The following is a 24638-nucleotide window of genomic DNA, read 5'->3' as shown; positions in this document are numbered from 1 at the left end:
ATTTGGAGAGGCTTTCTTTTAGCATGAGACTTGGGCAAAGAGACATTATATGCATGGTTCTGAAAACCAGACCGGACCGGTCGGTTCAATCGGAATAACCGAGAACCGGTTACCTAGCCGGTCTGGGTAACGTCGAAAACCGACTGGCAAAGAATCGGTGAAAAAACCGGTCGAACCGACGGTTAACCGACGAACCGGAAGAATCGTCTGATTTTTTGACGGTTTAGTGGTTTGCACTCTGAGATTCAAAACGACGTCGTTTTGGGTTTTTTTTTTAAAAAAAAAAGAAAGGAGAAATCTGAAATCGCGTACCCCCCAAGCAACCCTAATCAGTTTTGAATTTTCCATTCCTCTTTCCCCTTTCCATTGCATTCACCCACCAAGCCCCAGCAGCGCCACCGAGCCACCCACACCCATCCACAGCAGCGCCGACGTTGAGGGCCGCAACCACCACCGCGTCCTGCTTCTCGCCGAGCACGCCTCCTCATTCGCCGTCGCCGAGCTCGCCTACTCGTTGGGGCGTCGCCGACACCGCGTCCTCACTCGCCGTCGGTAAGACTCAGTTTCTTCTCTCTTGTGTTTCTATTGTCTCTGCAGATCTTTGCTGAAGACTCCAACTGTTTTAACCTTATTCTTCTGTGGAGGTTGAGGTAGGCCTGTGTGCTATCTTCTTCTTATTCTTTTTTATTGTTCATGGTTCATTTTTGGGGTTGTAGTATATAAGTACTTGATTATTGTAGTAATAGGTTTTGTTCTGTCTCTTTGACTAAAAAAGGTAACTTTTTGGGGTTTATGCAGGAAAAAGGAGGTTTTTCTTCATACCCATGTGCAAAATTTATTTTTTGAGCTTTATTGATTGGTCCTGATAAGGTTCTGCTGCTAATTCATTGTTCTGTGTGGTGTGTATTGTGAGCTACTACTATTGAAGCTGTGTGGTGAAAGAATTTTACAGAAGGAAGTGGTATTGTATTTAAGGTTCAATCAATCTTGTTTCCTTTTTGTTTGGAGTTTTTTCTTTTGGTTCCTTATGGCTGTTGAGGAATCTGAGCCTGTGATTCCTGAACTAGAAAGAGAAGAGAATTTGATAGCTGCAACAAGACATATTGTGAAGGCATTAGGATCAAACAAAAACCCTACCACTGATGCCAAGAAGATTCTGGCTGATTTTGGCTCCAAGTTGTCATCCATGAGTACATTAAAGGCTCAATTCTTTTTCTCTTTTCATGAGTTGCACCTTTGATTAGTTGAAAACTTCTAGTAATTGTTTCTTTTGAATGTAGAACATTATGAGTTTGCCATTATGTGCGTTTTTTTTTTGTTTAGTTATAAATTTTGATGTTTGAAGTTGTTTGTGAACCTCTAATATTAAGTTATGGATAATTTATTATGTGAAATTTTAAATTTTATTAAGTTAGAAATTATTGAATTTATATATTTAAAATTATTTTTAGGTTTTTTAATAATTTTATTTAATATTTAATTAAACCGGTTGAACCTCGGTTGAACCCCGGTCGAACCAGTAAGCTATTGAACCAGTGACTTCACCGGTTTATTGACCGGTCCGGTTCTCGCAACCTTGATTATATGTGAGACAGACTGTGTGGAGGCCTTTACTATTGTCAATAATTTACAGGACTACTCTGATTTTATTGATTTTTTGGTGTTAAAAATCTGAAATATCATATCTTAGAAATGGCGTGTTGATCTCCGATTGATCTTGAGAGATGCAAACACAGTCGCAGACATCATGACAAAGACTGCAATGAAGACTCTTTCTCCTTAAATGAATCTTTCGTTGCCTTAAAAGGAATTTGAAAGTAATATATTCAACGAGATTGTCTTTTTTAAACAATTTTTTATTTTTTATTTTTTTTTTGTTATTGTTTGTTTTTTTTCAAGTCACAAAAAAAATATAATTATGCATGGAGTGAGAAGAAAATAAATTTCAAGTCAATTATTTTGGCCAATAGAGTTTTCCTTGTTAAGTTATACTAGATCGAATTCCACGTAATTATAGGCATTATTAGTGAATGTACTGTAATGGTTTTATTAGTATCTTAGTCAGCAAGCTAATTAAGAAGCACATGCATATGTACAAATTTGTATTGCTATTTTTAATTTGAAAAGTCTTGGAAACAATGTTTGATATGTACACTCTAATTGAAATTGCATGTTTTTCTTTCCCCTTTAATTTTCTTTTGTCCTAAGTTCGTAGTTAATGACTACTTTTTGGATAGCTCGTAGAATACCTTGTCTTTTCTAATGTAACTTATACTTAAACATATGAAACATACAATAATCGGCCCCTTATATATATTATCTATATATATAAAATGATAAACATAAATGACGAAGGTGAAAATTCAAATGAAGTATTGGAAGAAAAGGATATAGCTAAGCCTAGCTAATAGGTTGTTAATCTAACTCTTTCTAATGCAATGATGACGAAAAGTAATTAGCGAGGCTTATATGGTTTGGTCAATTAGTCAATAATATATATTGACCTCAATTTTAGGAATCATGAATTTAAATAAGTTACGACGCATTACCAGAAATATGGTATTACCAACGGGAAGATACTCACTAATAAAAAATAGTGATAAATTTATATGATTGTAGTAATAATTTGCAATGTCTTATATCTTTGTGGTCAAATTTTGTAGAATTTTTGGACGGTTTTATTTGTTTGTGGTCAACTTGAAATGAGTTCTCTCAATTACCACATACTTTAAGCTCACCGTGACGAATTCGAACGATTTTCACTTTAAAATTTCGCGTTTAATTTGGTGTTTTCATCCATTCCTTTCAAAATATTTTTATGCAGTTTATACTTTTTTCCAATTTTAAACTCTAATCTAAAGTAAATTCGATTTATCAGGGCGCAGACTTTTTCAATTTCCCAATTGTTAGTTTTTTTTTTCCTCCTTTCATTCGAGTGCTGCCAAAAATTGATAAAGTAGGCTAATAGTTTGATTTTAGATGTTGTTAATGATGTGCAATTTTCTCATTTGCTATGATTCCTATACTCTACCATATTTTCGAATCTTGTTTTTTTTTTTTTTAACTTACTACTAGTTCTGCGCTGATTTGGTTAATTGGTTAATTTCTCCTTCTTAATTTAACATTAATTTTTTAGTGTGGTTATGTTGTTCATTACTTTATAAAAATCAAATTGTAATGTAATCAAAGAGACTAATTCATATACATACAATTTTACCATTTATATTTTTTAGTTGTCAAATTTTTTTATTCGTACTCTTTCTAGCCAAATGCAGTTTCAGTACCCAATTTTATAGTATGCATTAATTTAGAGACTTTAGTGATAGAATAAATGATTTAATTGAAAATAAATGTTAAAATTATAAAAAGAGTACCAAAAGAGTACAAAAAAGTACATATTTATCTTTAACAAAATAACTCTAGCTAATTCTAGAAAATAAAAAAATACTAACTATAATTGATTAGAATAATAACTAATTTAATTACTCACTATTAATTTACGACAATATTAATGAACAAAGTCATAACTCTTAAAATTCAGAATATTAGTTTTATACCTACATTTTATTATTCTATCTATTTATTATCATTTTATTAATTTAATAGAAAATAAAATAAAATTAATTTCATGGAAGTTCATTTTTTAACTATGTACAAAATTTTTATTCTTTTTCAATCCAAAGAAATCAAATTCTTAAATTTTAAGTTTATTTATTTTAAATTTTACTGATGCTATTTTTTTAAAATCCAAAGTCAAAATTCTAAATTTTAATTAGTATGTAAAATTTTTGAAATATAATTTAAAGTTATAAAATTTATAATTTAATATTTTTTATTAAAGTTAAATTTTACTCTAAATTAAAAATGATAGTTACTTCACTAAACAAAACTCTAGGGAGACAATGGCCTAAGCGTAAAATGTGTACAATGGGCTAAATCATCCGGATACCACCTATACTATCCATAATAACCATCCGGATATCAGGGATAATAAACATCTCATGTTATAAAAAGCTAATTTTGGGTTCACCAAGATTCAAACTTTTGACTTTCCGGATCTGAAATTCTAATACCATATCCTGAAACCACTCATCACAAAAGCGTAACCTGACAGGATAATGTAACACTAATAATCATATCTCTAATATTTTCTAAACACATTGTACGCTTAGGTCATTGGCTCCCTATACTTTCCCTTCAAATTAACATCTATAATAAGATAAATGAAATTTTTAGCGGCAATGTTAAATGCAACTCTTATTTAGCCCACTCACCCAGTTTTCACTCACACTTTTCTTTTTTCTCCAAATCCCATATTTGTTAGCTCCTGCGATTCACGTTTGATAACATGTAGCCAACCCCTTTCGCTAATAATATTCTCTTCAGTTTCTCCAAATCCGTAATTTCTTAGTTCCTGCACTCAGATCAAGCCAACTAACCTTCATAGCAAATCCGTTTTGCTTAGTTCGTTCCTGTTTAGGTTCTGAATACGATCGCACTAGACATTTTGTGGAAGAGTAAGGGACCACGATTTGCAGTTCGAGTGCCGTCAATTCGAGTTGGCGAATAAGCAAGCAAAATCAATCTGATTCTACCGACAAGCCGAATCACGAAGAAGACTTGAAGAAACTCTAAATTGCTCTATTGCACCTCTCTCACCCTCACTCTCTCTGGAGGTAGTGCTCTGAATCTTACCTCTCTAAAAGGTCGATTTAAGTTTTCTCTTCTTGTCTTATTGTTGGTGGAGATGAGTACGTTGGCTTGAATTTGCATGTTTTATTCATTTATCCTTTTGTAGGTATAGAGAATGAACTACTGGTATAAAGTATAATTTAAATGTATAAATATAATTAGCTACTTAGTAGTATGTACTAATGTGATTAATTACATTCCTAATTAACCTTAGTTCTCTTTTATATGGTGAAATTCCTAAAATCAACATTATTTTGGTAATGGCCATCGCCATAGCAAAGTAGCAAACAAGAGTTATTGTTTATATTTCTTGGCATTTCTTGTGTTTCTTACTTTTGAGTCTGACTTTATGCATCTTGTTCTGTATATTTTAAACCACTTCAGAAGAAGAAGTTCCATCATTTAGATCACTATTGTAGCATCCATTCTTCAAACATGTAATTTTTTATATACTCAACTTTTTTAAGAGCCTAATCTTTGTGAATATTTCTTTTTGCATGAGTGTTATTTTGTGATCATAATAATGTTAGTCAGTGTAGTTCAAACTATCTCCATGAGAGAGGTTTTAGTTCGATGTATGAGGAAGAAGGAAGCTCCAAGAATGGTAAGAAGCAGTTTATGTATTTACAGGGCAGATTGATCAATAGAAATGAGTGCAGTAAAAAAAACTTCTTAAAAATTGTAAGGATACTTTATTTGATTTGTTTCTTTCAACCTTTCTTTCATTATAGCACTAGACAGTAGTTGAGACTATTTGACGATGATTCTTTCCATTATTAGAGGGTAGTTGTTGTTGTGTGATTAAAATTTGAAATTATTTAACAGAGAACAAGAAGAGAGAATTCATAATTGAAGTGGAGGCCATAGGTCATGTTAGACATAAACATCTTGTGTGCCTGCTGGGAGGAAATTAACAGGTACTTATTTTTAGCAAAGCAAATCATCTTTAGTATTTGTTTCAATGTTTAAGCTATTAATGGATGAATATGTGAATAATGGTAACTTAGAGTAATAAATGCATGTTGCTATTGGACAAAAAACAATTACCTGGAAGGTCCGCATGCTCGATAATTACTTGGTAAATTTAACTTTCTACTTTAAAATATTGACCTTGGTAATTGCTAACACATTTCTATTTTTATTTTTAAATTCTTTGTCTCTAAATAATTTTGATTGCAATCCGATATGTTACTTACTTATATGAAACAATTAAATTAAAAGTTATTTAACAGGATATAAGTCTAGCAATATATTGATTGAATCCGAGTTTAATGACGAGTTTAATTACCGCGCCCGATACTAATTATTCACATTGCCGCAGCCACTAAAATTAAAAGCTTACAGCTTCAAGTAATAGTATCTTCCTCCTCTGGTTTTAAAATATCTATCTACCTTAAACCATTCAAAGTTCTATATATATATATATATCCGTGGATGATCGAAGGAAATTATGTGGCTGTGAAGCCTTGGGATCAAGAGTTTAGATCAAGTGAAAACTGTTTTGGAGCAACTTTAGTGTGGATTAGAATTTCCGGATTACCAATTTGGTGCTACCAAGAAGATGCAATGCTCCGTGTTGCGGCTGCAGTTGGCATTCCCGTTAAGGTTGATTTGGCAACAAAATTAGCTGAAAGAGGACGATATGCTCGAGCCTGTGTTCATATAGATTTAGGATTGCCAGTGACTAAGAAGATTCTTGTTGAAGGTGTTGAATATGAGGTTGAATATGAAAGTCTTCACCTTATTTGTGGCTCCTGTCTCAAGTTTGGTCATGATATGAAGGTGTGCAAGACTGACAGCAATGCAGGAGGAGGAACTAATGCCAAGGTGATCAGCGATGTAGCAAAGCAGCCAGAAAACTCAAATTCAAAAAATCCAGTACATGTGGAAAAGGAAAGTTTTCATTTTGGCAAGAATCTTGGAGATGAGACTGTAAATGTTACTGTTCCAGATTTGGTGGAAAGTGATTTGCATGCTGTTCATGTAGACCATGCACAACATGAGGATTTGGAAGGTTGGACTCAAGTGATTAGGAAAGGAAAGTATAAAATGGGTCAAAAGCCTTCTCTTAGCACCCATCAGGTCCAACCAAAAGTAAAGAAGACTCCTAACAAGGCTACCAATACTTGGACAAGGCCTAATCACCAACGTACAACACATACAACTGGATCCAAAGTAAAATTAAGCAGGGGCATCAATATTGGAAAACCGGTTAGTATGGCTTCTTCGGGGACCCGGCACAATGTTCATCATCAGCAGCAAGGTGAGACAACAAATGGCACTGTGCGAAAGCGTCCTCGCCCAAACTCTTTGCAGAATTCACCAGTAGATAAGGATGGAGCATCGACGGCGGGTATGGTGCAAGTTTCGACGGAGAAAATTGGGCTGCAACTTGAGGGTCCATTAAAGGCAGGATCGTCAAAGACAGGGACATCATGTTGAGTCTCGGGTTTGTTATTGGAGCTCTCTTTTTGCTGTTTTTATGGATAGTTTCAATATCATAGCCTGGAATGTGAGGGGTGCGTCTAACAAGATGGCCCGTGTGCATTGCAAAAATTTGGTGAGAATATATAAACCATCTTTCTTCTTTCTCTTTGAGACTCATACCATGTTTAATAATTTGAAGAATTTTTGGGATAAGTTGGGTTTTCATTGTGTTGGTATTGAGGAAGCAGTAGGACACAGGGGTGGCATTTGGTTTCTATCTTCTATTGCTAATGCTTCTTGTGTGGTTATTGATCAAATTGACCAATGTATCACAGTAAAAGTGAGTGTGGGTAACTTAGTTTGGCTTTGTAGTGCAGTATATGGGAGTCCTCAATTCGGAAAAAGATGTATGCTTTGGGATCATTTGCGTTCTATTAATTCAGGCCATAATAGACCATGGATGGCCGTTGGTGATTTTAATGAGATTGTGGCACCAGATGAGAGTACAGGTGCTTATTTTTCTTCTCACAGAGCTAGTCTATTAGCTACTACTCTGGATGACTGTGAGCTCTTTGATCTTAAAGTGACTGGTAGGAGATATACTTGGTATAGAGCAGGTCAGGCTGGCAGGGACTTGGCTAAAAGGTTGGATAGAGCTATAGTTAATGAGGCGTGGATGACAATGTTTCCTGAGGGTTATTCTGAAATTCTTAGCAGGCTTCATTCTGATCATTGTCCTATTTTAGTTCGTTGTCATGGTAGCCCCAGAGTGAAAGGTTCACGTCCATTTAGGTTTCAAGCTGCGTGGGCAACACATCCTTCTTATAAACATGTTATTAGTAAGGCTTGGAATCAAGAGTTTGGAGGCGTTACCGAAAGGCTTAAGATGGTTCAACAGGCTTATTTGGACTTCAACTCAAAGATTTTTGGAAATATTTTTATGCGAAAAAATAAGCTGGAATATCAGATTGATCAGATTCAACGGCGTTTGGAGGTTACCGATGTGTTATCTCTGAGAATTAAAGAAGCTGAACTGAGGGAAGATTACAATAGGCTTTTGTTGCAAGAGGAACTTTTTTGGTACCAGAAATCTAGAGAGCAGTGGGTCAAGTATGGGGATAGAAACACTAAATTCTTTCATCTTTAGACTTTGGTACGTAGAAACCATAATAGAGTACATGGATTATATGTTAGAGATGGGTCTTGGTCTACTGATCCAGATATTCTCCAGGAAGAAGCTCTCTCTTTTTACAAGAATCTCTTTGGTACAACGGAAGAGGTTGAGGTTGATTGTTTAGGGGATGTTCCGATGCCCACACTAAGTACTGAGGCTTGTGCTAGGTTAATTGACCCTGTCTCTTTTGCGGAAGTCAAGTCAGCAGTATTTAGTATGAGCCCTTTTAAGGCTCCTGGTCCAGATGGCTTTCAAGCTTATTTTTTTAAAGAATATTGGGAGATAGTAGGCACTGAGATTTGGAATATTGTCCGGAGCGCTTTTTTGGGAGAGTTCTTAAATCCTAGCATCATGGAAACTCTGATTGTGCTTATTCCTAAAATTGATAACCCTACCTTTATGAAGGATTTCAGGCCTATTAGCTTGTGTAATGTTGTTTATAAAATTATCACAAAAGTATTGACTAACCGACTTCGGCCTTTTCTTCCAGATATTGTTAGTCCTTTACAAGGAGGTTTTATTCCGGGTCGTGGTGCTCCTGATAATATTATTGTGGCCCAAGAAATTCTGAATTTTATGAAGCACACAAAATCCAAGAAAGGTACTCTTGCTTTTAAAATTGATCTTGAAAAAGCTTATGATAGGGTGGATTGGAGGTTTTTGGAGAGTACTCTCATTGCTTTTGGTTTTCCTATCATCACTGTTAATTTGATTATGACTTGTGTCCGTGCATCATCTCTTTCTATTATGTGGAATGGGAATAGATTGGATAGTTTTGCTCCTAGAAGGGGGCTTAGACAGGGCGATCCAATGTCTCCTTACTTATTTGTGCTTTGTATGGAAAGACTTGCTTGCTATATATCTCATAAGGTGGTCGAGGGTGTGTGGAAACCAGTTTCTGTCACTAGGGGTGGCCCAAAATTTTCTCATTTGATGTTTGCAGATGATCTCTTACTCTTCTGTCAGGCTACAAAGAGTCAGGTCCAAATGGTCATGCATTCTCTTAACATTTTTTGCAAGGCATCTGGCATGAAAGTGAATCTTGAAAAGTCTAAAGCTTTTTGTTCTAAAAATGTGACTGCTCGTAGAAGAGATATTTTTACTAGTGTTTCTTCAATACGTTTTGCTTTGGACTTAGGAAGATATCTTGGAGTTAACCTTAATCATTCCCGTACCAGTAGGGCTTCTTTTCATTCGGTGATTGAAAAGGTGAGGGGAAGATTAGCTAATTGGAAAGGAAGGCTTCTAAATAAAGCAGGGAGACTTTGCCTGATCAATTCTGTTGCAGCATCCATTCCTGTCTATCATATGCAGGTATCTTTTTTCCAAATTGGGTTTGTGATAAATTATCTTCTATGATGAGACAGTTCCTTTGGAAGGGTCAAGTTGATGGTAAAGGTCTTTCTCTTGTTAATTGGAGGACCGTGATCACTCCAAAAAAATTTGGTGGCCTGGGTGTTAGAGATCCTGCGTGTGTTAATATATCTTTACTTGGTAAATTGGTGTGGCAACTTTTTCATTGTCAGGACAAGCCTTGGGTTGCTCTATTGAGGGCGAAGTATATGAGGAATGAGGGAGTTTTAGATGGCCCTGTCCCTTGCAATGCTTCTCATGTTTGGAAGAGTATCTCAAAGGCTTTTGGTGCTCTTAAGGATGCCTTCTCTTGGTGCGTTGGGTCACTTGATCAATCTTTTTGGTTTGACAATTGGAGTATTGAGGGTCCAATTGCTCAAGATGTCCCTTTTGTACATATATCTGACTCTGATTTAACTATTAAAGACGTTTGGAAAGATGGTCAATGGAATCTCCATGATATTTTCTCTATCATTCCAGAAGATGTCAAACAGCGTTTGAATGCTTATAATCCGGATTTGAATGCTGGAGAGAGTTCGGGTTGGTCGTGGGGTGTGGCATCTTCTAGACTTTACTCAGCTAGGAGTGGGTACAGTTGGCTAGCCAAAAGAAAGTTTGACTGGAATGAGCATGATAATTGGTTGTGGGTATGGCAACTGCATATTCCTGAGAAGTACAAGTTCTTGATTTGGCTCAGTCTTCATAATGCTATTCCTACGGCAGAGTTTCGTTTGGGTCGTGGTTTAGCTTTATCTAGCACCTGTCATCGATGTCAGAATGGTTCTGAATCAATTCTTCATTGTCTTCGGGAGTGCCCTAGTGCCAAGGAGGTCTGGAACCTTTTAGGCCTGTATTCAGATAACTCGAATTTACATGATTGGCTCTATAGAGGTGCAAGGAGTGAAAATAATTTTCTTTTCTTTTCGACCATATGGTGGATTTGGAGAAGCAGGAATCATGACTTATTTAATATAGATGATTCATGGAGTGCTAGTAAAGTGGTGAGTTTGATTCGTAGTTCAGTAAGGGAGTTTCACACTATTTTTGCTATGCATCAATCTCTGTCTCCTCCTTCACTTTGTTTGCATTGGGTTCCACCTCCAGTTTATTCTGTTAAATTGAATTGTGATGCTAGTTGGTTTCCTCCTTCTGGCTATGCTGGTTTTGGTTGTATCATTCGTAATCCTGATGGATGTTGGTTGAAAGGTTGCACTGGGAAAGTCGAAGTGTGCAGTGTTCTTTTTGCTGAATTGTATGCAATTTGGAGAGGCTTACTTCTTGCTTGGGAGAGTGGATTTCGTGAGGTTATTTGTGAAACAGACTGTTTAGAAGCTCTTTTCTTGGTAAACCAAAGAATGCTTGGTAAGGATATTCCGGAATGGGATTTGGCAAAGCATATACAGGAGGTTATGAATTGGAATTGGAGAGTCTCTATTCTTTTAATTCAGAGGACTGCAAATAGTGTTGCAGATTGTATGGCTAAAGCAGCTGCTTCTGTCGAGGACATTCACTCGAATTGGAGCCAACCATGGAGTGAGCTTCAACATCTAATAGATTTAGATATGACCCTAGCCAATTAATTTGGTTTTGTCTGTTTTTTTTTTCTTTTTTTTCTATTTAGTCACCAAAAAAAAAAATATCATTTACTAAAATTAATTATTCGATTAGTCCTAACTGTACTCCGTTAATTATTTGAGTCTTTTGTTCCGTCAACTCTAATGAAAGATAAAATAGTCTTTGGCAACTCTAACAAAGGATAAAATGATTTCTGATCCCTTTTGTTTGAAAATAACATTATTCTCCTCCAATTTCCATCACATCTTATATAACCCTAACAGTCTAACACTGCAACTTCAAATTACATAATACACACTCTGTACTTTCAATGTTCACAAAAAAAAAAAATCCTCAACTTATTCCCAACCAATTTATACTCAAAAAACTAATGACTATGTCTCTCAAGTACTTAGCTTGTTGTCTTCAATAGATCCCATGAATCTAGAATTTTAGATAACAAGTCCGATTTGTTAAGACCTGTCATCATCTTCTCCATCTTCCTCCTTCTCTATTCTATCATCTCCATAACCACATTGTCCATCACTCTATTCTCTTCCTTCAGCTTCTTTTACGAACTAATGTTCAATAATCACTTTAATTTATTTGGCTAATCTAGTAAATGATGATTCATTTTCTCTACTGGCTTATAATTCTAGTAGTAATAATTAATAATGATACTGAATATAATCACTAACACATCTAATAATTCATATATAAAAATTTATTATTTTTTTATTAATTCATGAAGTTATTATTACAAGGAACCCTACATGAGGGCATGAGGGTCCTCATATATATAAACATTATTATTGAACAAACATCATTACAGTATAAAAAGAAATTACATTCACTTATTATTCTTATTTATATATATAAGTAGGACTTTTAATTTTTTTTCATGCTTTTTGGAATTGGACTTTGAGTGGAACATGAGTGAGAGCCAAACGCTTATTCCCATTGCGATCAACAACCACACCAACATTCTGGCATATAGATGCTTGTGAGGCAAGAAACTTGGACAATGCACCAACTTATAAGCCCCATCATACTCCTCCTCAATCTTGAACCAATTGTACATGGTTTTTCAACTCGAGTTCTAATTGTAATAAAAAAGTGATATGTGACATATTTTGGTTGTAAAATTAGAGATATAATAGAATAATAGATATAATAGATATTATATGATACTAACCAACAAAGGGTTAAGTACTGAAATCATCCCTAACGTCTTGGGTCAAAATCAAAAGCGTCTCCGACCTTTTTTCGTTATTAAAATCATCCTCAACGTTCAAAAACGTTTTAAAATTATCCTTTTTACCAATTTTATTTTTTTATTACCAAACTACCCCTCATTAAAAAAATTATAAAATAAAATAAATAAAAAAGAAAGGAAAGAAAGGGATAGATACAGAGAAGCGGGGTGGGGAGAGAAAGAAAGGGGGCGCGAGAAAAAGGGGCCGGGAGGGGGGAGAGGGGAGGGGTGAGGGAAGGGGACTGCCGCACCGCCACCCGCCGCCTTGCCGCCCTGCTGCACCGCACCACCACCACCTTCTCCTTCTTCTTCTTCTCTCCTCGCCGCCGCCACCGGTCTTCATTACCGCTGCCGTTCTTCGCTGTCACCGCCGTTCTGCTCCTCGGGAAAAAGGGGAAGGGAATGCGAAGGGAGAAGAGGGGGGAGGGGGTTTCAGGAAGAAGAGGGGGAAGGGGAAGGGTCCTCGCCGCCGCCACCGGTCTTCACGGACGCCACCGGTCTTCGAGAGTGGGGTGATGGGTGAGGGATGAGGGGGGGTGAGGGAGTGGGCTGAAGGGGTTATGGAAGGGTGAGTGAGGGAGTTACGGAAGGGAGGAGGGGTGAGTGTTTAGGGGTGGGGGGTGAGGGAGTGGGCCGAGGAGATTACGGGAGGGTGAGGGAGGGGGGAGGCGGGAGGGAGGGCGGAGGGGGAGGGTTGAGGGGTGGGATTTGTTTTAATTTTTTAATATTATTTTTAATTATTTTTATTAATAATGAAGGGTAATATGGTTAAAAAAAATAAAATTGAAGTGGAAAAATGACGATTTTATAACGTTTTGTAACGTTGAGGATGATTTTAATAACAAAAAAAAATTAGAAACGATTTTGATTTTCACCTCAAATGTTAGGGACGATTTAAGTACTTAACCCAACCAGCAAATTAAAAATAATATCCCCTATCAAAACCACGCACCAAGGGTCAGATAGAACAGACATAAGTCAAAGACTCAAAGTCATTACTAATTATCCCTTTATTCTCTTCTCATATTGACTTATTCAAATTGTTAAGAGCTGGAGTGCTTGCACTAAGCTACTGTATATTAGGTTTCTAATTAATCAAGTTTATTCGCACTTTAATGATAACAACAACATGAACGACAATTTTATTCCAGCATGAGATGCATTTCACTAATTATTAGATGACTTATTTACTATTCCATCTCTTGTGTATATCATCAACAAATCCAAGCCAACACTGAACGATACAATATCAGTGTCACAAAGTTACAAACTATATAGTAAAAACAAAGAAATATACATGCAAATACTTTATTTATTTGTCATATCATTGGAGGTTTAATTTGATCGATTTAAGAAGATACTGGCTGGAACCGAACTTTGTATGGTTGATCAGTGATAGCAACAAGCGAATTCCCGTTACTATCTTGAAACACACCAATGTTCCCACAAACTGGCTTGCAAGTTTCACAAACCCTAGGACAGAAATAGAAGCTGTAATCATTATCATCCTTCTGAATCTGGAACCAATTGTTAACTGTGTTATTTCCAGGGTTTCCAATAACACCACCAGTTGTCACAATCCTTTGTCCATTTGAAGCATCACTCACTAACTTCCACACCGTGGATTCAGAGCAATTCGACTTAACGTCGAATTTGATGTTCAAATCGGAGTTAGTGTAGATTTCCCTATTTGTTTTAGGGTTAACCGGTGTGAATGTTACTGCCTGACCTGTCCCACGCTGGACCACAACGTTAAGAGGACAGGTTTTGTTTGGTGTTGTTGATTCAAGGGTGAAGCCGGAGCCAACTGGACATGGCAGCGGCCGACAAATGATGGATGGGCTGGTGGGGACGGGCCGGATATAATAGTCCTTGCCGGCCTGGATAGTATTGTTATCTGTGTCAATCACTAGTTGCATGATTGGCCCTCCTTGAGCTTCACCAAGAAATGGATGACTGCACAAACCAAAGAGAAGAGCATAAAGAAAGACTAGTGGCCTCATTTTCGTTGATATGATGGTAAATGATATGTTATGATGTGGTGGATGTAAATCTTGGTTCATGGAAACCACATATATTGATATATATAGCGGGAGTGTTCTCTCAATTTTTTTTAATTATTTGTTAAAGTATAATTTTTTATTATTTAATTTTTTTTATATATATTTTTTATTTCACTTAAAAAGTGTAAGATGAGAGAAATCACACTTTACCAAATGAGGAGTACTATAGAATTAATAGATTTTGTGATTTGTAGTAATCAATTAACTATTATTAGTATTTTTAATAGTGTACGATTATATCTAATAGTATGAGATTGTTCACTTTTTTTTTTGCTGGTTAAGTATTAGCCAAATTTTAATAAAAGTATTGACCCCGAAACTTTCTCTTACCGAATAATTAAAAAAAATTGAAAAAATTCATTCCACTTACATGAGAGTCTATAACATTAAATTTACGACATATGCTAATTTTAAATTTCAACATAATTTATATCAAAGATTTTGTTAGTAAATATTCTAAAAACATTATTTATAAACTTTGTTCTTGCTAAGTTTGGTCGGTGTATAACTCGTTTGTCGATGAATGTCTTCAAACTTTTCGTCAGGATGATGAGTTATACGTCAGCAAGGATAGAACAAGGGGTGGGTACCTGCAAAAGACACTCTGACGCTCAAGTCAGTAAGTGTTTAAGAGGTATAAGAATAATTCTATGAATATAGAATGTAAGATATGAAATAGAAGTTATCATGTGTTGTATATTATAATAATTCTATGAATCTAGAATATCTCTAGAATCTATCTAGAATGTATGGTGTATATAGAAATTTGTGTCTTTTATAGGCATAGAGTTGATGAATAAAGTTGATGGTATGACCTTTGATCATTAAGTCAAAATAATGGTCATTAAGTCAGTAATGAAGGTGTCGGTTACGTAATGAATGAATGATAATTAAGGCCTAGTTATAATTTATAATGCACAATAAAGATTGAGTTATAAGATGACAAATCAAACTTAAAATAGAAATATTAATTAAAATTTTAAGAAATTTAGGATTTTTTTTAATATTTTTTTAATACAGACTAAATTAATAAACGGCTTCTAATATAATTTTTTATAATTAAAAAAATCTTAAAATATTTGTTAACAAAATCCATATAGCAACATATATAATTATGCATGGAGTGAAAAGAAAATAAATTTCAAGTCAATTATTTTGGCCGATAGAGTTGTCCTTGTTAAGTTATACTAGATCGAATTCCACGCAATTATCGGCATTATTAGTGAATGTTCTGTAATGCTTTAGTTAGTAGTTAGTACCTTAGTCAGCAAGCTAATTAAGAAGCACATGCATATATACAAATTTGTATTGCTATTCTTCATTTGGAAAAGTCTTAGAAACAATGTTTGATATGTACACTCTAATTGAAATTGCATGTTTTTCTTTCCCCTTTAATTTTCTTTTGTCCTAAGTTCATAATTAATGACTACTTTTTGGATAGCGTACACAGTTTGGTTTTGCTTCTATGATGTCCGAGATTATTATATAAATATAGCTCGTAGAACACCTTGTATATACGAAACATCATACAATAATCGACCCCTTATATATATATAATCTATATACATACAAAATGATAAACATAAATGAGGAAGGTGAAAACGCAAATGAAGTATTGGAAGAAAAGGATATAGCTAAGCGCCTAAGCCTAATAGGTTGTTAATCTAACTCTTTCTAATGAAATGATGACGTAAAGTAAATAGCGAGGCTTATGTGTATGGTTTGGTCAATTAGTCAATAATATATATTGACCTCAATTTTAAGAATCTTGAATTTAAATAAGTTACGACGACTTTTAGTGATTCGAAGATCATTCATATATATATTTAATTTGCACGCCATATTCTTCAATTCCTCCTCCCATTCCAACAAGTTAGGTTTCATCTATAATTTCAACAATTACCGCCCCCGATACTAATTATTCACATTACCGCAGCCACTAAAATTAAAAGCTTACAGCTTCAAGTAATAGTATCTTCCTCCACTGGTTTTAAAATAGGAAAAGTATAAGTAACCAACAAGATTTTTGAATAATGTGTAAATAATGTGAATTAATAAAGTTAAAAGAGTAAATTTAATTAGTAGCATTAAATTAGAATGTAGTGTATTTTTATTTGATTGGTGGTTGTTCATATTGTTCAAAATTTTTATTGTCCCCTTAGCACTTCCCTTTAAAATATCTATCTATCTGAAACCATTCAAAGTTCTCTACTCAAGTAAGAATATGATTTAATAGAAGTGATAATAATAAATCAGAAATAAGTTATCTGACCTCTCTTCCAAGCTTATTTACTTGCTTATATAAGCGTGTAGTTTGTTCAATTGGAGCTTGTTTTGGGATTCTCCACGCTTACTGAAGTCAGTTTTGATGATAACGTTTGACTTGGTTTGAGAAGGTTCCAGCTTTGTTAAGCTCGTCCAGATTTTGTGGTAACGATTTTGGAGATAGTTTTTGACTTGTTGGGAGCTGTTATCAGATTACGTAACCGAGCTCTGACTTGACTTTTCCGGGTTATTAGCCGAGTTTAATTTTGGATTGTTAGCCGAGATATAGAGTACGTATCAACATGTATAGTTTAATTTATTTTTAATGTGTATTTATATTTTAACATATATTTTATACTAATAACTAATTTTGATATACACGTAATATTAGAGACAGAACTAAAATAATTCTTAAAATGAGACCAATATAATTCAAGAAAAAAGAAAAAAAAATAAAATTAAAAAAGAGGGGTAATATAAAAATTAAAAACCATTATACATTAAAATTTTTAATTTCAGGGCATTACCCCCTTATCTCTTGTTCTTGTATTAACTTCCGCTTCTGTGTAACATAGTTGATATATATATATATATATATATATCCCTTATCTCTTGTTCTTGTATTAACTTCCGCTTCTGTGTAACATAGTTGATATATATATATATATATATATATATATATATATATATATATATATATATATATATATATATATAAATCATTTTAATATACTTATATTACGGTGGTTATATTGTTTTAAAAAATATTATATTGTCAAAAAAACTGTTACCAAAATTTAAAAAAATATATAACTTTAATTTTAACAATACTTGCATCATCGTTATAATCATCATAAACATAAATATACTAAGCATACTAGATTCTCCTACCCTTATATATAAAGCGTATACACTCCACTACGTGAATGTGTCTGACTTGGTCCTTAAGTAACAGAATTGGTTAATTCTCTTCTATGATTAACACTAGTCCCAACACACACAAAGAAATGAAAAAAAAAAAAAAACGTATGATGATCGAAGTTTCTGTGATCTTGAATTTGTCTCGAAAGCTTTCCAACAAAAGGAACCGGCTTTGATTGCAGCATACCAGCCCTTTCCAACAAATCTCCAAAGTATTTAGGTTGAGTAATATGCAATTCATGATTAGAAAGACTATAATTTCTAAACCAAGGAAATAGTTGACACTATCCAAATCCTTTAGGGGTATGTGGTTCAAGTATTACTTTGTTACTCAGATTCCATTCTCATGGGAATCAAATATACTCAGAAAAAAGGTAGGAATTGAAATGATGGTATTTTGATTCATTGGAATCAAACTTGCTTAGAAATAACTTTTCAAATTTCAAACCAAATATAGGAATATGATATTTTCATCTTAAAATTCCTATAAATTATTTATAATTTCCCCAACTACACACATCCTTAAAGCAATAAGCTGAGTGAAATTGAGAGATTAATGTGAAAAATTTTATTATCATTGTCACTAGTAACGAGTATATCATCAACATATACTAAAATAAAAATAGTTAAAATTAGATTTAAAGCGAGTAAAGAGTGAATTAAGAATCAGTACGTAGAATAAGGGCTACGAAAATCAAAACTAATTAAGTAAAGTAAAAGGTAGCTTATTAAATTAGCCATTAAGCTTTCTATTTACTAAGCCTTTTGGAATTGAACTTTGTAAGGTACATCAACGAGGGCTAGACGCTTGTTCCCATTTTGATCCTCATATACTCCAATATCCCTACATTGAACCTTGCAATACTCACAAAAACTTGGGCAATAAACTATTTTATAACCTTTTTCATACTTCTCTATCTTGAACCACTTTTTTATGCTTCTCCAACTAGGGTTTCCAACACTACCCCCACTAGTCACAAACCACTTCCTCGTTGACCTATCAAACATTCCAATCTCCCACACCCTTGAATATCCCTTATTACAACAATAACTTGTTTGGACCCATGATGAAGAAAACTTAATGTTGAGATCCCTTGACACATGAACAAAACCTCTCTTGTTTGGTTTAATGGATGAAAAAGATAATGGTTGCCCATGGTTTATTATTCCATCCACAACCCCCAAAAAAAGAGTAGGGCACACCGGATCCGCATTGAAAGTGCAATTTAAAATCATGGTGCCAATTGAAAATTTATTATTAGTAGCTTGGACTTGGACAGGGATAATGTAGTAATTTTCACCTTCTCTGAGCTTGTTCCCTAATGTGTCAAGAACTTGGTTAGGTGAATCATCATCATATCCTCCGAAAAATATTTGTTTTGTGCATAAGGCAAAGAGTGAGAGAAGTGCTTGTAATGTGATCTTCATTGAACACTAATCACAAATTCACAAACCTATATATATATGAGGTTGATTTAATTTATATATGCTAAAGTATATATAATACCTTGTACCTCATTACCCATCGTGATCAAAGTACACACTTTTATTGACTAAGAAACTAAAATTAGGATGTTATAAAATGTTTAATTACTATGGTCAGAATCGGTTGTTTTTGAAGCCATCAACTGAAATGGTTGACTGATGATGGCTTTCTTTGCCTAATTAACTCACCCTCCCTTTGTTTTGTAGGTAAAGTCATCATGAAAGTGTTGTATTATTTCAACTAATTAAGAAGATGCTTGAGAACCGTATTGTTTATTTTTTAAAACAAGGGATGGATTTGTTAGGTAACTTTTTTTATACAAGAATATGGCTACTTTGATCTAATTAAAAGATTAAACTATTATTTATACATATGAAAGTATATCACCATTAGCTAATTCTAATTAATTAAAAATTTTAAAACTTGTTCACAAGTTTTTTAAATGTTATAAATTAATTTAAAAATAAATTATTTTAGTTAAAAGAACACGTTACAATTTGTTAGTCACACGGAATACCAAGATAAGGTAGTAGATCTAGGTACTACAAACTTTTTAGGATAATATAGTAATATCCATAAACAAAATTTAAATTATGGTAGATCCAATGCCCATTTTCTCTTTTCCGTTTTGCAGCCGAAATGCCGTGTGAGCTATGGCTCATTGGCAATTTTGGACTGATTTATTTCCATGTATTCTTCAACCAGGCTAAAGGGCTAAGAATATAAGATCAAGCTAAGTCTAAAAATTGAAGCCCAGTCTCTCTAACTAAATTTTTGGGCATGCTACACTGTTTAATTAATTACGGTCTCTTGATAATTTTTTTAAAACAAAAAAAAGGAACAATTTATTTGGCTAATCTAGTAAATGATGATTCATTTAGTCAAAATGCATATACAGTACATAGTACTGGCTTATAATCCTAGTAGTAATAATTAATAATAATGATACTGAATATAATCACTAACACATCTAATAATTCGTATATAAAAATTTAAAAATAGCCGGAAACTATGTAACTTTACGGGAAACATATTTTGTATTATTTATTTATTAATTCATAAAGTTATTATTACAAGGAACCCTACATGAGGGTCCTCATATATATAAACGTTATTATTGAACAAACATCATTAAAGTATAAAAAGAAATTACATTTACTTATTATTCTTATTTATATATATAAGTAGGACTTTTAAATTGTTCATGCTTTTTGGAATTGGACTTTGAGTGGAACATGAGTGAGAGCCAAACGCTTATTCCCATTGCGATCAACAACCACACCAACATTCTGGCATAGATGCTTGTGAGGCAAGAAACTTGGACAATGCACCAACTTATAAGCCCCATCATACTCCTCAATCTTGAACCAATTGTACATGGTTTTCCAACCCGGGTTCCCAAGAGCACCACCGGTTGTGACGAACCACTGTGGCGCCTTAGAACCAACAAATTCAAGTGTCCACGCCGTAGAATGGTGTGGACAACTTGTTCTAGCGGCAAATTTGATGTTGAGATCAGTGTCGACTCGAATAACGCCTTTTTTAGCGTTAATTGGTGTGAATGATAGTGGTAATCGACCATGATTTCTATCATTCACAAGAATAACATCAAGAGGGCATGTTTGGCCAATGCTAGTGAGACCTAGGCCTCCACTAGTTAAACATTTTGTGGGTTGTGGCCAATAAGGGACAATATAGTAATTTGAATCAGCTCTTAGGATTTTGGCTGAAGTGTCAAGAACTTCCAGAGGTGAAGCATTATTATTAGATGCTCCAAGAAGTGGTGGTTGTGAGCTCAAGGCTATGAGAAGGGCTAGTGCAAATAGTGTGATCTTCATTGTTGTTGATTATTTAGGAATTATTAGTAATTTAATTTGTGTTGTGAGATGATTGGAGTTGGAGATGATGATCAATTTATAGATGCTAATATGGTTCTAATCTGTGGGGTTTTCATATAACTTATTATGTATGAACAATTATTTAGGTCAATGGTTTGAAACAATACTATTGGCCTTTTAATTTGAGGTTATTATTGCTTGTAATTTATCATGTTCTTCCATATTATTCAACTCTTGATGTTCTTATACTTTGTTATCAAATCAAGTAGCTAGCTATATATATGTAAATCTCCGTTTTTGGGGGGTCAAAACTCAGAAGTTCTATGTATGTAAATCTCTCTAAGTTCTATTATATATTTTTAGTTGCATAATATAATAGATACTAGATATGGGGATCCTTAAGCTGAAACGGGTTTTGGTATTTGAACAATAGGAACCAGTTTTTGATAGAATAATTCATTGGTTCATGCATCTAATCGTTTATTTGCTGGCTTAATTATACTATGTGACTATGTATGTTGTTTTCTTCTTTTGTTGCAAATAATTGAGTTACTAATGGACTACTATATAGTAATGCTATCTAGGGAATAACAGGTTAATTAGTAATAAGGAAATCTCTTCAATATCATGTATGGGGTATATATATATTATTAATTTTCTTTTGTCCTTAATTACACTTGATATTAATTTTAAAATTTCATGATCAGCATTATTATCTCTATCTTCTTTTTCCACCCGGTCTCACAAGTCACAACCACAAAGCTCTTTATGCATACATTTGCCTTTTGTTTCTCCGATTCATGAGTTTGTAACTAATTAAGTAATTCTTCTGAATCAATCATATAATATCATTTATTAATAAATAAACTTTTTTTTTTTGAAAGCAAAGCTCAACACAATAAGGGTGGAACAAACAGGATCATCCAACAACTAAAAATAAAAATAAAATTAAAACTAGAGACCAAAAATTAAGAAAATACAAACTAAGAACTAAAGACTAAAAACTAGAACCAAACACCCAAAGCCGACCCCCAAGTCATCTCTGGCATAGCCATCAACAACCAAAAGGATCCACACAACTCCACTCGTTAGCGCAACTGAAGGTCATGTTGATAATTTCGTCAACGCCTTTGTTGGTATGTTGGAATATCCTCCTATTTCTTTCCAGCCAAATATTCCAAAGTACCGCGCAGAAGCACCTCAATCTCTGCCGCTGATTCTCCTTGCTCCGAGGTTCCTCTGTCCAGCTCAAAAAGTGCTCTTTCAGCGAACCCGGAAAAGACCATAGTCGACCAAAAGCTGATATCCAAGCATTCCACACTTGCCACATAAAAGTACAGCCTAGAAACAAGTGATGTGCATGTTCCACGTCATTATTACATAACACACAAACATTATCTTCCTGAGTGATGATGCCAAACCGGCTTAGCCTTTCCTTCGTATTCACTCGGTCTATCAGCACAAACCAAGCAAATAGCTCCACTCTTGGAGGAACCAGACCTTTCCAAATACTCCTAGTAAAGCTGAAGCTGGTTATCTCCTCTGGTAGCACTTCCTCTTGCCATACCTGCACAAACGAGTTAGTTGAGAAAACACCTTGCCTATCATACTTCCACACCACTCTATCCTCTCTATTTTGTACTAGCCTCACAGGTCTCAGAATCTCATGCAGCTGATTCAGGAGTTCCAATTCCCATTGGAAGAGATCACGCCTCCATTAGAAATTCCAGATCCACTCTAACCCATCCCAAAAATCACAAGCCCCAATAACAGATCCCTCCTGGTTTGAAACAGAGAAGAGCCTCGAGAACTGATCTTTTAGAGCCCCACCGAGGAGCCATACATCCTCCCAAAACCGAGTTCGTTGTCCATCACCCACCTCCATTGACAAGCCTGTAACCATCTTATTCCTAAGCTGTTGATTCGTGAATCTGAGTTGGCAAATATCCTTCCATGGGCCTCCCCTAGTAGGTAGCACTTGAGTTGAGAGCAATTTAGTTGAGCTTAGATTATGGCATGAACACACGACCTTCTTCCACAGCGGGCACTCTTTCTTAGTAAAACGCCACCACCACTTAAATAGCAGAGCCGTGTTCCGAATCACAGCATCCCCCACGCCCAAACCACCCAACTTCTTAGGAGCTTGCACCACTTCCCATCTTACCAGAGGCATACCATTTTGACCATCTTCCTTACACCACAGGAACCTTCTTTGCAAAAATATCAACTTCTCAACAACTGCCTTCGGCATCTTGAACAGACTCAAGTAATACACCGGCAAGCTATTTAAGACTGATTTGATAAGCACCAATTTTCCCGCTTTATTCAGCAACTTTGCTTTCCACAGGCTGAGCTTCTCCTCCACTTTGTCTATTATAGGCTTCCAAGTCTTCACCAACCTTGGATTTGCACCTAGCGGGATTCCAAGGTATTTAACTGGAAGGGTGTCCCGCTTACAACCCAAAAAATTGCACATAGCCTTGGCCCACTGCTCATCACAATTGATTGGAATGAAGCTGGATTTATCAAAATTGATACAAAGCCCTGACATCAACTCAAAGCACCTCAACAACCTCCTGTAATTCCTAATAGTCTCCTCTTCTGGTGGGCAGAAAAGGATAGTATCATCTGCGAATTGAAGGTGTGACAATTCTATATTTTCTCTGCCGACCAAAAGAGGTGATATTCGTCCGTTCCGGACTGCCTCTCCAATCATTCGATGCAGTACATCCACAACTAGTACAAACAAGAAGGGTGAGAGGGGGTCACCTTGTCTCAGGCCTCTTTCCATGTTGAACGGCTTAGAAGGCGAACCGTTTATCAGAACCGACATAGAAGCAGTAGTCACACACTCCATTACCCATGCTCTCCACCTCTGACCGAACCCCATCTTCTGTAGCACAATGTCCACGAAGCTCCATTTGACTCTATCATAGGCTTTTTGGAAATCCAGCTTAATTATTGCTGCCTCCTTTTTCCTTAACTTGAGCCAGTTTACTGTTTCACATGCAATCAATGTCCCATCGTGTATTTTTCTACCCTGTACGAATGCACTCTGGGTCTCCCCTACGAATGCTGGCATCATTGATCTCATTCTTCTAACTAGGACCTTGGATATAACCTTGTACACGCACCCCACCATACTAATAGGTCGCAAGTCCTTAATTTCCTCCGCACCAATGAACTTAGGTGCCAGCGCCACCCACGTGATATTGGAGTCCGCCGGTAACTTGAACGTCTGAAAGAATCCCATTACTGCTGCCGTGAATTCTGCCCCAATCTCATCCCAACATCTCTTGATGAAGTTTATGTTGTACCCATCACACCCTGGTGCCTTCGATGACTCACAATCCCACACTGCTTCTCGGATTTCCTCAGTCGATGGTAGAACTTCTAAGGTCGCAGCATCTTGCTCATCTATTTTCTCCACCAACCCATCTCTGAAGCTCACCTTAGGAGACCGTTCTTGATGATATAAGTCTTTGTAGAAGCCTCTGATTGCAATCTTTATTCTAGATTGGTTCCGTACCCTTCTGCCATTAATTACCAACGCATCAATCCTATTATTCTGCCTTCTTGCTAATGCTATATTATGGAAGTACCGTGTATT

General features: G+C 35.2%; 3 protein-coding genes across 3 annotated transcripts; 1 reads left to right on the top strand and 2 right to left on the bottom strand.

Moving 5' to 3' along the window:
- The first annotated feature begins 7225 nt into the window (after nucleotides 1-7225).
- Nucleotides 7226-8266, top strand: LOC112749310 (uncharacterized). The gene is made up of 3 exons (XM_025797566.1): nucleotides 7226-7252; nucleotides 7334-7469; nucleotides 7563-8266. The coding sequence occupies exons 1-3, from the start codon at nucleotides 7226-7228 to the stop codon at nucleotides 8264-8266; spliced, it is 867 nt and encodes a 288-aa protein (XP_025653351.1).
- A 5308-nt stretch (nucleotides 8267-13574) lies between these two features.
- Nucleotides 13575-14505, bottom strand: LOC112751518 (miraculin-like). Its single transcript, XM_025800677.3, has one exon. The coding sequence runs from the start codon at nucleotides 14456-14458 to the stop codon at nucleotides 13805-13807; it is 654 nt and encodes a 217-aa protein (XP_025656462.2). The 5' UTR covers nucleotides 14459-14505; the 3' UTR covers nucleotides 13575-13804.
- Nucleotides 14506-20208: 5703 nt separating this feature from the next.
- On the bottom strand, nucleotides 20209-21066 carry LOC112747256 (miraculin-like). Its single transcript, XM_025795216.2, has one exon. It carries the CDS (start codon nucleotides 21026-21028, stop codon nucleotides 20393-20395), a length of 636 nt encoding a protein of 211 aa, XP_025651001.1. The 5' UTR covers nucleotides 21029-21066; the 3' UTR covers nucleotides 20209-20392.
- Nucleotides 21067-24638: the final 3572 nt, after the last annotated feature.

The sequence above is a fragment of the Arachis hypogaea genome, chromosome 15 (genome assembly GCF_003086295.3).
Source record: "Arachis hypogaea cultivar Tifrunner chromosome 15, arahy.Tifrunner.gnm2.J5K5, whole genome shotgun sequence".
NCBI classification, from domain to species: domain Eukaryota; kingdom Viridiplantae; phylum Streptophyta; class Magnoliopsida; order Fabales; family Fabaceae; genus Arachis; species Arachis hypogaea.
This window is presented reverse-complemented; position numbering and strand designations above follow the sequence as displayed.

What these genes read in the sequence shown, in the direction of transcription:
- LOC112749310 (XM_025797566.1), top strand. Translation starts at nt 7,226, where the DNA reads ATGGCCCGTGTGCATTGCAAAAATTTG. An exon ending in GTGTGCATTGCAAAAATTTG is followed by an intron (nt 7,253 to 7,333) that starts GTGAGAATATAT and finishes TTTTGGGATAAG; the next exon opens with TTGGGTTTTCATTGTGTTGG. An exon ending in CACAGTAAAAGTGAGTGTGG is followed by an intron (nt 7,470 to 7,562) that starts GTAACTTAGTTT and finishes CTATTAATTCAG; the next exon opens with GCCATAATAGACCATGGATG.
- LOC112751518 (XM_025800677.3), bottom strand. Translation starts at nt 14,458, where the DNA reads ATGAGGCCACTAGTCTTTCTTTATGCTCTTCTCTTTGGTTTGTGCAGT.
- LOC112747256 (XM_025795216.2), bottom strand. Translation starts at nt 21,028, where the DNA reads ATGAAGATCACACTATTTGCACTAGCCCTTCTCATAGCCTTGAGCTCA.